The sequence below is a fragment of the Cyprinus carpio genome, chromosome B17, assembly GCF_018340385.1.
Source record: "Cyprinus carpio isolate SPL01 chromosome B17, ASM1834038v1, whole genome shotgun sequence".
Classification (NCBI taxonomy): Eukaryota; Metazoa; Chordata; class Actinopteri; order Cypriniformes; family Cyprinidae; genus Cyprinus; species Cyprinus carpio.
The window spans coordinates 19,508,355-19,520,905 of record NC_056613.1 but is presented as its reverse complement, the minus strand read 5'-3'; the positions used below and the strand labels follow the sequence as shown (position 1 = coordinate 19,520,905).

At 35.4% G+C, this 12,551-nt stretch overlaps 1 protein-coding gene across 1 annotated transcript in view; it reads right to left on the bottom strand.

The window, feature by feature from the left end:
- stard9 (StAR-related lipid transfer (START) domain containing 9) overlaps window positions 1-11,704 on the bottom strand; it is a 51,576-nt gene extending 39,872 nt beyond the window's left edge. Inside the window, exons 1-3 of the mRNA XM_042742684.1 lie at window positions 11,408-11,704; window positions 7,926-7,995; window positions 1,405-1,533 (exon numbers count right to left, since the gene is read on the bottom strand). Of these exons, the coding sequence (XP_042598618.1) occupies window positions 1,405-1,533; window positions 7,926-7,995; window positions 11,408-11,454 (246 nt within the window). The 5' untranslated portion in view covers window positions 11,455-11,704. The remainder of the gene's footprint in view (window positions 1-1,404; window positions 1,534-7,925; window positions 7,996-11,407) is intronic.
- Between the last annotated feature and the right edge of the window lie 847 nt (window positions 11,705-12,551).

The following is a 12,551-nucleotide window of genomic DNA, read 5'->3' as shown; positions in this document are numbered from 1 at the left end:
TTTTTTTGACACATGGTTGATCACAGTGCACCCAAGATGATGAGACTGTCTGGACCTTTTATTTTTTTTTGCTTCAGATGGGACTCCCTCCCACATAACTCCAAAAAGAGGTCAGTTTCTTTCTCTCTGACCAGACTACAGGCCGCCCAAGGAATGCAAGCTCAAGGCTTCTGCCGTAAAGCTCTGACTGGGCAAAATTGAAAGAGAGGAAGTGAGAGAAGAGAAAGAAAAGCGCTGTGCAGACAAGGTCATCCTCTGTGCGTGGGTCATCACAGCTCAGTCTTTCATACAATGTGGACAAAGACACTCTGAAGGGAACACCAGGGCGTGACTGAGGAGAAGATTCACTGACAAAGGAAAGATATAGTTCCCTTGTTTAACTTAACTTGGTTAACTGTGAGTACTATGTTTATGTGTATGAGATCAGAGCTTGTTGGTCTGAAGTTTGAGAGAACTTGTGGTTTTTGCAGCAGTCCAACAGTATTCAGTTAATTTCAATTATAGTTGAATCAATGAAATCTCATTGTTTCAATATCCCTCTCTACAAAATATCTTATGATTGGTTGTAAATCTATCAATTCTACGTCACAAAAGACAGAGAAGTTGTGAAAGTTTGAGTTAAGGCCCATTTACACACCAAGCATGAAAACTATGAAAGTTACTTTAACTATTCATTTTTAATAGTCAATCTAATTCTATAAGAATAGCATCCACACCACAACTACACAACTCAGGGCCTGAATTTTGTTTTGGAAATGGGGGGGGATTCCCCCTTTAGGTAGCTCTTATGGGAGGGGGGGTTAATCTGAGGGGGGAGTTAGGGTATTTTTTTAGACATATTTTTAAACTACACTCATCCAAACTAAATGTTTCGTCACCCAGTGTATTTGTTTTACAAGTTATAATGTCTCTATGTGTCTCTATGTGTGCATGCTTTGGGTGTGAGGCATCTCACAGAAGGGTCTCACAGTCACAGAGCGCGCAAGTACTGAATTGAGCACTTGAATGTTTCAAATTGTAAGATTCAAAACCATGGGATGAGCTCTTAACAACTACATGTGCACACTTGTATAGAGTATGTTTCTGACCTTAATCGTCCAGCCAACTTTGGGCACCCACATATAGGTTAAAATAAACGAAATCTCAGACTATGTAGGGAGGCAAGACTCCCTTCACAGAGATGATGTAATATCTTCTACTCTGAGCATTGTTTTGATTCTGCTGAGGGATAATATTTCCTTAGACCTTTTCCTGGTGAGTCAAAGGTTTTGATTACGCTATCATCCTGCAGTGCTCCGATTATCACGCAACAGCCTCCACCCAGGACTCAGGAGATACACAAGCTCATCAGTGACATCAACATCAGTGCAGATACACTAAACATGCATGAGAGTGGAAGCTCACCTCCTCTTGTGACGCATAGTTGGGAGCCGCTGGATCCACAGACCAGTAGCAGAAATCAAACCCAAACTCCATAAACTTCTCCCTGGAGTCAGGCAAACCTTCTGATCGCCCGTCCAAACGCCCCTCCAACTACATCGAGAAAAACAAAATGGAGATAAATGGAAGACAGTTTTCAAAATAAACTTTTTTTTTTTTTTTTTTTTTTTTACATTTAATAAGATCGGTGCGGTTCTTCCCTGCCACTATGCCATTCTGTGGTTTGCTCAACTAGTATAATGCATCTTAATTAACTATATAATTAACTAACCATGTGTCACAACCAGCATCACACAGGTTGTGGTGTAATAACTTCTGCTAATTAATCGATTTGAGATCAAATTAATGTCAGATTATTGATGTAAATAATAAACATGGCAACAGAAGACTACTACACTATTTTGGTACTCTGTTGTTTTGTTTTATTTCCAGATGTTTTGTTCAATCATGGGTTCCCCCAGGTAGGGGTGGGCGATATACCAGTAGACAAGGTTAACCGGTAGAGATTTTGGACTGTTGTTTCTATCGCGGTTACATGCTCACATGACATTGCTGTGCTGTTACATGGTCATGAAATCTTATCATTTGTATGGGTTTATAAGAATTGTGGTTTTATATCAAGTGATTGTATGTTGTTGAAACACAATCAGCAGCAAAAAAGAACTCATTTCGCTACATCTGTGTGCTATCTGAGAGACGCGCACATGTGAAAACGGTCCTCATAGAGCTCGGGAGTATTGAACAGAGTTATATATGCCACTTTTTAGGCCTTGAATGGTTAAACACACACACACACACACACACTCTTGTATGTGTCAAAATGCCCAACTTTGCAAGTATCCTCATAAACACAGTAGGTCTTAAGTGAACACAAACAGCTGAGGAAGAAAACGTGTAACAGTATTGGATGCGGGCAGCTCTTAATGTGACAGCAGTCTAAAATTCCTTCTGTCTGTCATTCATGATAATCCATCAAAAGAGAAAAAAAAAATATCTCACTGCTCTTGACTAAATTGCTTTTGTAACTTTAATAAGAAGAAATATATACTTAACTTACACAGTGAAGAATGTGCAGTGTTTTTATATACTGTACATTTGATTACTTTATACAATGTATGTAGCATTTCTTATTTATCAGTTCTACTGTAGTTTTTTTGTCCAATTGCTGGTAATTAGTTTCTTATTTTTATTTAATCGTTGACTGTTTACTTGTCTATAATGAGCTAAAAAAAAAAATCTTTTAAATTTATGCTAGTATTAGTTTTCTGTGATATTGACACTGATCTAAAGCAAAAATAACTATCGAGATCTATATCATTAACATGAATTAAAATTACTCATAATCATACCCCTACCCCCAGGTTTTATATATATATATATATATATATATATATATATATATATATATATATATATACACACACACAAATATATTTACACAAATATATATACATGAACAACTATGTGATTAACAATGTCTCTGGTATTCGCACCCCTGTTTTTAGTGCAATTCTATGAGGTTGCTTGCTGCTAGGTGGATGCTAAATAGCAATAGTGCAGCTCTTCTCAACACACAATTTAAGGTCTCACACTTAAGTTACATTCTGAAGTTTAATGTTCAGGGCTAGTGGTTGGTTGAAATCCACAAATATGAGCAGTAGTATTATTTAACAACATCACTCAAACATAAATCATATTACATCACACAACTGGTGCCAGTGATATCATGTTCTCTGTTGAAATGATTGAAAACATTTTACATACTTTATAGTTATAGTTACCCGCCCAGCCAAATATTATATTATACAGATTTTCTTATACAACACTCGTAGCAGCTGATAACCCTTCATTATGATACTTTCTCATGCTTTCACAAACTACATTAGACTTTATTGAGAAAAGTGATTTTCCAATGAAAATCTATTTAGCTCATTTAATCAGGTACTGGGAGACCAGCCCTTTATGTGCTCAATTTTTCCACTAATAATGTTACAACACACTGATGCCAAGAAGCAAGGCTGGGTGCCTGTAGCTTATGCCTGGGATACTCTTTAGTGGACTCAAAAGCAACATTAATAGGAAGTAGTTAGGCTGGGAGACAAATGACTTAAGCATCCGAGCATGACCCGAGGTGAACCGACCCGTCAGCATCAGGTTATTTCCAAGATCTCAGCAAACAGAGATCATGTATATCTCAGCTCATTATTCGCCCAGTCAAACAGATCTTCACAGCATGTGCATTTGGAGGAGTGTGCAGAAACATGCCCGGGCATTGCCAACCTGTCACCCAGACAACCTTACATTTGCAGCTCTGGTGTGTAATTATTCACACAATTACAATCCTGCAGCTGACTTAATGACCTCACAATATGGCCCACAGCTTCACTAATGAGCCCCAACATTGCACTCAGCACCGTTATATTTAGGCTCAATAGTAATACACAAAACCAGATCTGATAATATGGCCATGCTCCAAATGGCCTGGTTTCCTGAAACATTATGAAACAGGAGTACTTTATTATAAGTACTATATTTATTAGTACTTTACAATTTTAACTCTACCCTTCCCAAAAGCATTGTTACCTACATTAAAAAACATTATATTTCTATAGCATTCATGAATTTTTAAGTGTAGCTTAAACATCCAAAGTAATGGCAAAAGATTTAGCATTCATTCACTCTTCACCTCTAAAATTGCACTTAAATGATAGGCCTAACTTAGCCCCTTTTTTGTTAACTCGCTCTGATGTTGTTCCAATTAAAAATCATTTTCATTAAGACAAATTAAAATATAAATATTAGATGAAAAACCTTAAGTTAAACTTAAGTGAAAAGTATAAATATTGCCTGATCAACAATTAAAATTAGCTGAATTTGACATACTAAAATTATTACAAGTAAAACTTAAATAAATTGAAGAAATATTTCAAAAGAAAAAAAAAATTATAATAATATTTAAAAAAAATAATAAAAATGACAAAAGCACATAAACTCAATAAAACTTAAAATAAAACAAAAACTGAAAATATAAAAATAATGCTTATTCAAAATAGAAATAATAACTGTAATAGTATATAAAAAATAATATATAAAAATACTAAAATAACACTGCATGTACTGTACGCAGATATTTTTAGGGGTGTAACGATTCATCGATATGGATCGATACATCGATATGATGTCTGACGATATGATGCATCGATGCCACACGTAAAATATCGATATCTGTAATATAAATAGGCACCTTATTTGGCACTTTCCAGATTTTCACATAATGTCCGTTTATGCATTACCGCCAACACGTGCATTCTCACTCAAACTCGCATATCAGGACCCGATATAAGGACTGCCCTTGCCCGAAGGCACAAGGTGAAGCATAAAAGACGCTCGGGATTGTTGGTGGAACAGTCGAGCGCTGTGTGTGAGAAGTTTTCAGTGCACACATCTGAAGCGCGTGCACGCACACAGACAGCTGCGTCTAGACCGCGTGAATACTAAATCGAGCTCTCTTCCGCTTTTTTTGTGTATGGATGAATAAATACAGACAAAATTAAATCAAAATGCGCATTTTGACGAATATCCTAGTAAACACAGTCGTTAGGCATATATCTTAACGTAAACAGTTGATAAAGAAAAGGCGTGTGTATGAGTATATTAAATCCGTACTTCGTTCTTAAAGTGAAAGCAAACTAATAATAAACCTAATGCTGTCAAAGAAAAATACAAGTGCTCACTGCTCCTGACTAAATAACCGTTATAACATCAGAAATTATTAATCTATATTTAATTTACAGAGTGAAGACATTGCAGTTATTTTACATTTGATTAGCCTATTACATTTCTGTAGCGTACCTGAACATTTATTTTTGACTGAGCTGAAAAACCTGAAAAGCACTGTTTATTGAACTTGTGTCTTTATTGTATTGTAGTTATTTTCTGCTATTGCTTGTAATTTGGTTATCTTTAGAAAAGATTTTTAGCACTGAGCCCATAGTAGCAGCCAGAATTGTTTTTCCAATTGTTTATTTTCTTTATATTTTAAAAAATGTGTAGGCCTATTTTTTTGTTGTGAATGTCCCAACTGAGGTACAGAATGTAAAATTTCCAGATAAATGTTCTTGTTATATATTTTGGTTGCATTTGTGAGTTAATAAAAATGTAGATGGTTGTTTAAAATAGATATAAAATATCAAAATATCGATCGATATACTCCTGTCTCGAATCGAATCGTAATCGTATCGTAGAATTTTTGGAGGTATCGGAAAATATCGTATCGCTCGGTATGAGAATCGATATCGAATCGTATCGTGACGAACCATCCGATTTACACCCCTAGATATTTTGGCATTTTTTGTCCATACAATGGAAGCCAATCATCACTAAAACTGTCCGGTTAATGACAATGTTTAAAATACTTTCTTTTTTGTTCCACAGAAGAAAGAAAGTTATACAGGTTTAGAATGACATAAGGGTGACTAAATGTTGACAGAGCGTTCATTTTTGGTTGAACTATTAAACTATTTTAACTATTTTACTTTATAACAGACCGTCTGATCTGGGAAACATGCACTACTTTAGTACTCAACTTTCATACTATTGTACATGAAACTGCAGTATAGACAATGTGTCAAAGCACCTGTGTTAACAGCTAGGCCATGGCTTTGATAACATTATGATTATTTCAAGATGGTGATATAAATCCAGAGCCTAACATTTAGGTGAACAAAGGATAAAGACATAATAATGCATCTTTCAGACTTCCTTGGACCTCTGGATTCTCATTTCACTCTAAATGAGATTCCGTCGACTGACACATGGGGCTCATGACATTCATCACTCAGTTAATGTGACTGCTCTCTGCCCCGGGACACTAGTATCAAAAAGAACAATAATCTGATCATAGACCACTTATCCTCTAATGTGTGCAGCATGAACAATTAATACAATGTGAAAATGTGTTTCTTGCTGTTTTTATTGTCTGACTTTCACGCTTGACTTTATGTCAGCCCATCTTTTCCCTGGAAAATTGTAATAATTTTTTTTTATTTTGGTGGATGGTGGGGATTTAGGTTTTTGTTTTGTTTGGTGCTGGTGGCAGGTTGTGGCTTCTCCCATTTCATTAATCCATTAATCAAGTGCTGTATGCACGGGAGTATTTCTTGCTTCAGAAGTAAGAATGTGTCTATACATTTGAGACACACAGTTACATTAAAAGCAATTTCAGATATATTCATATGATATAGATTTTCATTTGTAACAATGTAAAAGTCTTTACTGTCACTCACAACTGCTGCTTCAGTCTCTTTTTTCTTGACAACAATTGCATTTATTTAAATGCAGAACATCTTTACGACAACATCAAAAAGGAGACTTTTCAGACGTGCACTCCACTTCTCCTCAGCGACAGGTGCAAGTCAAACGAGTGCAGAAATGTTACAGGTGATGAGGAGCTTCAGTAGAACAACAGTGAACTGTGGTCAGATGAGATGTTGTCAGGCCATATGTCAGTAAAAACGAATCTTGCTGTCCTGTCAGCTGTTATAATGTGCTCATAGTGCATGCTCTTCAATTGCACACACAAAACAGTGTCACGCTGTAGCCTGTATCATTTCATATTAAAAGCACAAATGAAACTACGAGCGTGCATGTCAGATCCGCATCATGTTCAGCAGCGGCAGCTCTTAAAGTAATAGCAGCCTTGCATGGCTATAGTCAATGGTTAAATATTAGGAAGAAAAAACATTAGTAATATTGGTATCAGTGATACATGCCTTCAGTCATAAAAAAGATGCCATTAAACAAACATTAAAAATATACTGCCTTTATGTTGTTTCTACATTATTTTGAAGATTGAATGTGAAATTATTGCAATACTAATATATATTTAAAAACTTTAATGTTAGGTGGAATTTCATAAGAAATGTGCGATTAATTAGTAAAATAATAATTATCAATTGATAGCACTAATATATTTTTTTATATATATTTTTGGCCTGAAGTGCCTGTAGTCATCACCACACTATTTGGTCCAGAAGCAGAGGACATCCCACCAATCAAGTTTTGAAGCTCTCAGTCAAGAATTAGGTGTGGAATGATTTTAGAAAGTGTAAGGTAAGTGTGCTACTTGTTAAGGTGTTTAGGGTTTTCATGCGTAAAGAGGAAAGCGATAATAGCACATTGCTTCTACAATCAAATATGTTTATGCTTTTCATACATGGAATAAATAAACAAGTGAGTAATCCAGCAGGAAGAGAATCATTTTCACTATAAACTTCCTGTTGCTGAGATACTGCAAGCAGCCATCTAACCCTGACACCGCCTCCTCTTTGAACTCTTACAGCAATGTCAACAACTGCAAATTTCTGGTGCAATTTAAAAAAAAAAAAAAAAAAAAAAAAAAAAAAGGTACTTTCTGGCACCATAATAGTTCATAAATAATCATAAATATTACATATGAACTAATATTTAAACAAAAATGGACCTACCTTCACATTTCGGACCCTCACCACTTTGTCTTCCACTTGTACAGCTAATCGTCCTCCGTCCAGACTCTCCCTGCAGAACAAAAACAAACAGTCTGATATTCAAGACACTGCTCAGAGAACTGCTTAGTAAACATTTATAGAACAGCCATGTATATATATATATATTTTTTTTTTTTGACAAACTCTAGTGTCTTATTAAAAGTTTGTGACTCAAAACAGGCTTAACGCTCATTCATTACTGAACATGTGAGAGTGCAGAATAACAAGTTTCCAGGGTCAGAAAATAACCAAGACTTGAGGGGAAAATGCCATTTAAAGTGTCAAATATGACCTAGTTATTTGAAATATGCAGGCCTTTGTTTTTACACTAGCGTTCAAAAGTTGGAAGAATGTATGATTTTTTTTTTTTTTTTGAAAGATTCAGCAAGGATGGATTAAACTGATCAAAAGTGACAACATAGACATTTACAACGTTAAAAATGATTTCTATTTCAAATAAATGCTGCTCTTTTAAACATTCTATTCATCAAAGAATTCTGAAAATAAAATGTAAGTGCAAATAAAAGTAATTTTTTCCCCTAAGATAACTTAGTTCTTGATGGATATTTTACATTTTTGTTTTTATATTGCATGGTTTGATTCACTCCAGGTTAACCATAAACCTTCTTAAATCCTCAGAGGCATGTTTATTTGGCTGTGATCATATCCAGGCCCATATTCAGACAGGGCAGTGGAGTGAGAGGCCGGGGGTCTGGAGGATTCGTCTGCACAGCTCTGCTGCGCCGCATGAGAATGAAAACAGACAGCTGAAAACTCCTCCATGAGCTGCACAGCTGAGCTGAATCAGGTGTGTGTGTGTGTGTGTGTGTGTGTGTGTGTGTGTGTGTGTGTCAGTATGTGAGAGCAGTGAGGACAGCTGTGCAATCTCTACAGTATCGGGTTCCAGATAAAACTGATGCAAGAGAATGAAATCCAGTGTAGGAGCACGGCTGTGTACAAATCTAAACTCTGACAACGTGTTTGTCTAAACTTCATCTTACAGTGTTAAAATATGTTTTTCCTATTTGGTTTAATGCGCACACACAACTATAAGTAAGCCATTCAATATATACAGTATGTGGACTTTCAACACTGTGGCTCTGAGGTGTTTTCAAAACAGTCAACGTCAACTTCTGGTTCAACCATTGGTGTGAGTGTGGGACGGGACTAGCTTTTTGTTGTTGATGTCAGTTTTTATGGGACTAAAAATGATGCGAAAAAGCATAAATTGATGAGAATCAAGATGTTTAGGTCTACCACGGGATGTGTTAAACTTAAATATTATTAATAATTAACACTTTAAATTATTATTAAAATAATAATAACAGTATTTAAAATAAATTATAATAATAATAACTATTATTGTTATTTATTCATTTATTTATTTATTGTTTTTGCTACTTAATATTTTTTGGAAACTGTGATACACTACAATTCAAAAGTTTGGGGTATGAAAATAAATATTAATTAATTAATTAATTTAAAAAAAATGTAATTGATCAGTAAATTGATCAGAAGCGACGGTAAAGACATTTACAATTTTGTAAAAAGATTTATATTTCAAACAAGTGTTGTTCGTTTGAATTTTTTATTCATCAAAGAATCCTGGAAAATATGTATCATGATTTCCACAAAAAAAAACATTTTTCCAACATTTCTAATAATTAGAACAATTATTAATAATTTAGTACTAATAATAACGGGCAAGTAATAAGCCCCCAATACAGCATATTAAAATGATTTCTGAGGGATCATGTGACACTGAAGACTGGAGTAATGGTTCTGAAAATCAGCTTTTCCATCCCAGGAATAAATTACTAATTAAAACATATTACATAATGATAACATAAATTGAAAACAATTTTTGATTACAATTTTTTCCAATTGTAATATTATTAATAGTAATAATATTCACTAAATTATTTTAATCAAATAAATGCAGCCAAAATCTTTCATATCAAAAATATTTATTACTCCAAACTGACCAGTAGTGTATATGTATCAAATAAAAATTGTAAAAAAAAAAAAAAATACTACTTTACTTCAACTTTGAGTATGGGTTCTTTTGACTCTGTTTGACTTTTAACCAACAAGAAGACCCTAGGAACCATTCAAAACACTCTGAGAAATGCACTAAAAACTATTTGGAACAGTTTTACACAATTGTTTTAGTTGAAAATGTACTAAATCAACATATTTTCCAGTTTTGTTTGCTGCTGATAACGCAGCAGATGTTACGCACCTTTAAGCAATGGACTCTCCCACTGAATGCTCAGAGTTATGAAGCTCTTACCATGTGGGTCTGTTTCACTCTGCCAATGATGAATGGAGGCCCTACCCACAACCACAACAGCCTGCTTCGCCTGTCAGTGTATGTGTGTGTATACAAACTTCTGCCTAGAAACGGTGCATTTTAAAACATAATCAGTGGAAAGAAAAAATAACTCTCGTAATGAGGAGAACATGTTTACAAACTTGGATTTCTGTGCCATTCCCACACAATTCCTGCCATATGCACCAGCTTAAACTCTGAACTCAAACAGAAGCCTTTTTTTCTTTTTCTTTTTTTTTACAAAAGCACAAAGAGCATAAAGTCACATATTTATTATGCACATACTCATAAAACCAACGGCTGCCTCTTAAAAAGCCAACTTCATTTGCACAATAGAGACGGACAGCCATGAAGTCGTCCTTTGTGATGCACACTTCAGGGAGACTCTTTAAATGTCAAGGCTAGCAGCTCCGGCCAGACACAGATCTGGGAGGAGTTTCTTACTCCCCTGTCCAGCACTCACATACTGTAGTAATTTGGCTAATGCTGGAGGGTGGGGCAGAGGACTCTCATGGGGCAAACTCTGTGTTCAGGATACCCCCCTTTTTAAAAAGTTAAAGGAAAACACATCCATTAGAGTTTACTGATGCAACACATTTGTAATGCATTCTGTAAAATTGACATAAACAAGACTGCAATTATACAGTACTGTCAGTTCCTTTGGGGGAAGGGGTTTTAGGGGATTTATGGAGATTTTTGGAGATTATAGTACATTTATCGTGCACCAAAACAGCGTTGCTCAATACAACTTCACATGCACTGCTTATGCATATTTAATGCATGCTTATTAACTGTTTTTGAATATGCTATCAATTATTTTTTTTATCTCTAGATTGACGTTTTAAAAGTTTCAATTACTTACATATATAGTTCATCATGTAGATTTGCAATATAACGAGATGTGTAAATACAGAGCACACGCAATAGTTTATTGAATGGCAGTTTGTTTATTTCAGTTGGCGTTCAGTCAGCGCGGGTCTATTCCCAGACATAGCAACAGCACCAACAACTCAATGCTGTTTATCAACTCCGTATGATTGTATTCGGCAGTTTTATCAGGAGCTTTTAGAGATAAATAATGCAATGTAAGATTCATGAAAGCTTATCGTACCTGGAGTTCAGCGGACGGACTCGAATCGCGACTTTCACGTTGGCCATTGGTTTGACACCGAGCAGAGGAGGGAAACTATGAATTCAAGTTCAGCTGACCGTTAGAGTCCATTTATTAAATCCCTCCAGAGCACTGAATTATTCCGAGCAGAGCGAGGAAACCGATAGCAAGTTTCTCGGGTCATGTTATTGATATCGTCTAGACAATCACAGAGCACATAGTGAAGCCGCGGCCGCAGTTGAACTGCGCTGAAACTTCCTGCCGTCTCTGCTGGAGGCGAGCTTACGAATCCTACTATGGCGAAGGCTTCGCTCATGAATATTAAGAACGCAGGATGACGTTAGTTCTAACGGTTCTTTCTGATTTGCTGAACGAACCTTAAATTTTGAATAAGGCGGGGCTCAAATATTCTTTAGGATTTTTTACTGGTCAATCCTGGAAGCAACGTCAGTACGTCTTTAATATTCATGAGGCAAGCCATCGCCATAGTATGAAACTTTGGAAAAAGAAACAAAAGGCGAAGTGCTTGCCTGAAGGCACGCATTAACTACACGCCTCTGCATTATTATAATCTCGTGTACGCTAATTAGGATAATTGTTTTTCCACTTTTAAAAGCATATACACGAATGTTTAAAATTATGGGCTCTGTAAAAAAAATTCTAAAATAATTTAATACATTTATTCAGCAAGGACGCGCTAAATTGCATAAAATTACAGACATTATGGCATTATCTCTGGCAAATAAATGCTTTGTTGAATGCCGTTCATCAGTTTCTACAAAATTATTTAGCAGCACAAATGTTTTCAACGTTGAAAGAATAAATGTTTCTTGAGCATCAAATTAGCATATTAGATTGATTTCTGAAAGATTATGCGACACTGGAAAGTGGAATAATGGCCGCTAAACACATGCATTACTTCTACGGGGGAAATAATTATATTATCTAGAGAAATTTCCCTGATTTCTCCAAAAAAAAAAGTTTTTTTTTTTTTTCTATTTTAAAATGGTCAACTCCCATGAAATTTGCCAAAAGTGCAGCCTTGCATATGGAGTCCAGCTGAGCTATAAATCTAACACATGAAAGACACTTACACATTCACAAAATTACATTTTATTACATAAGATAGGTTTAGCATTAAACA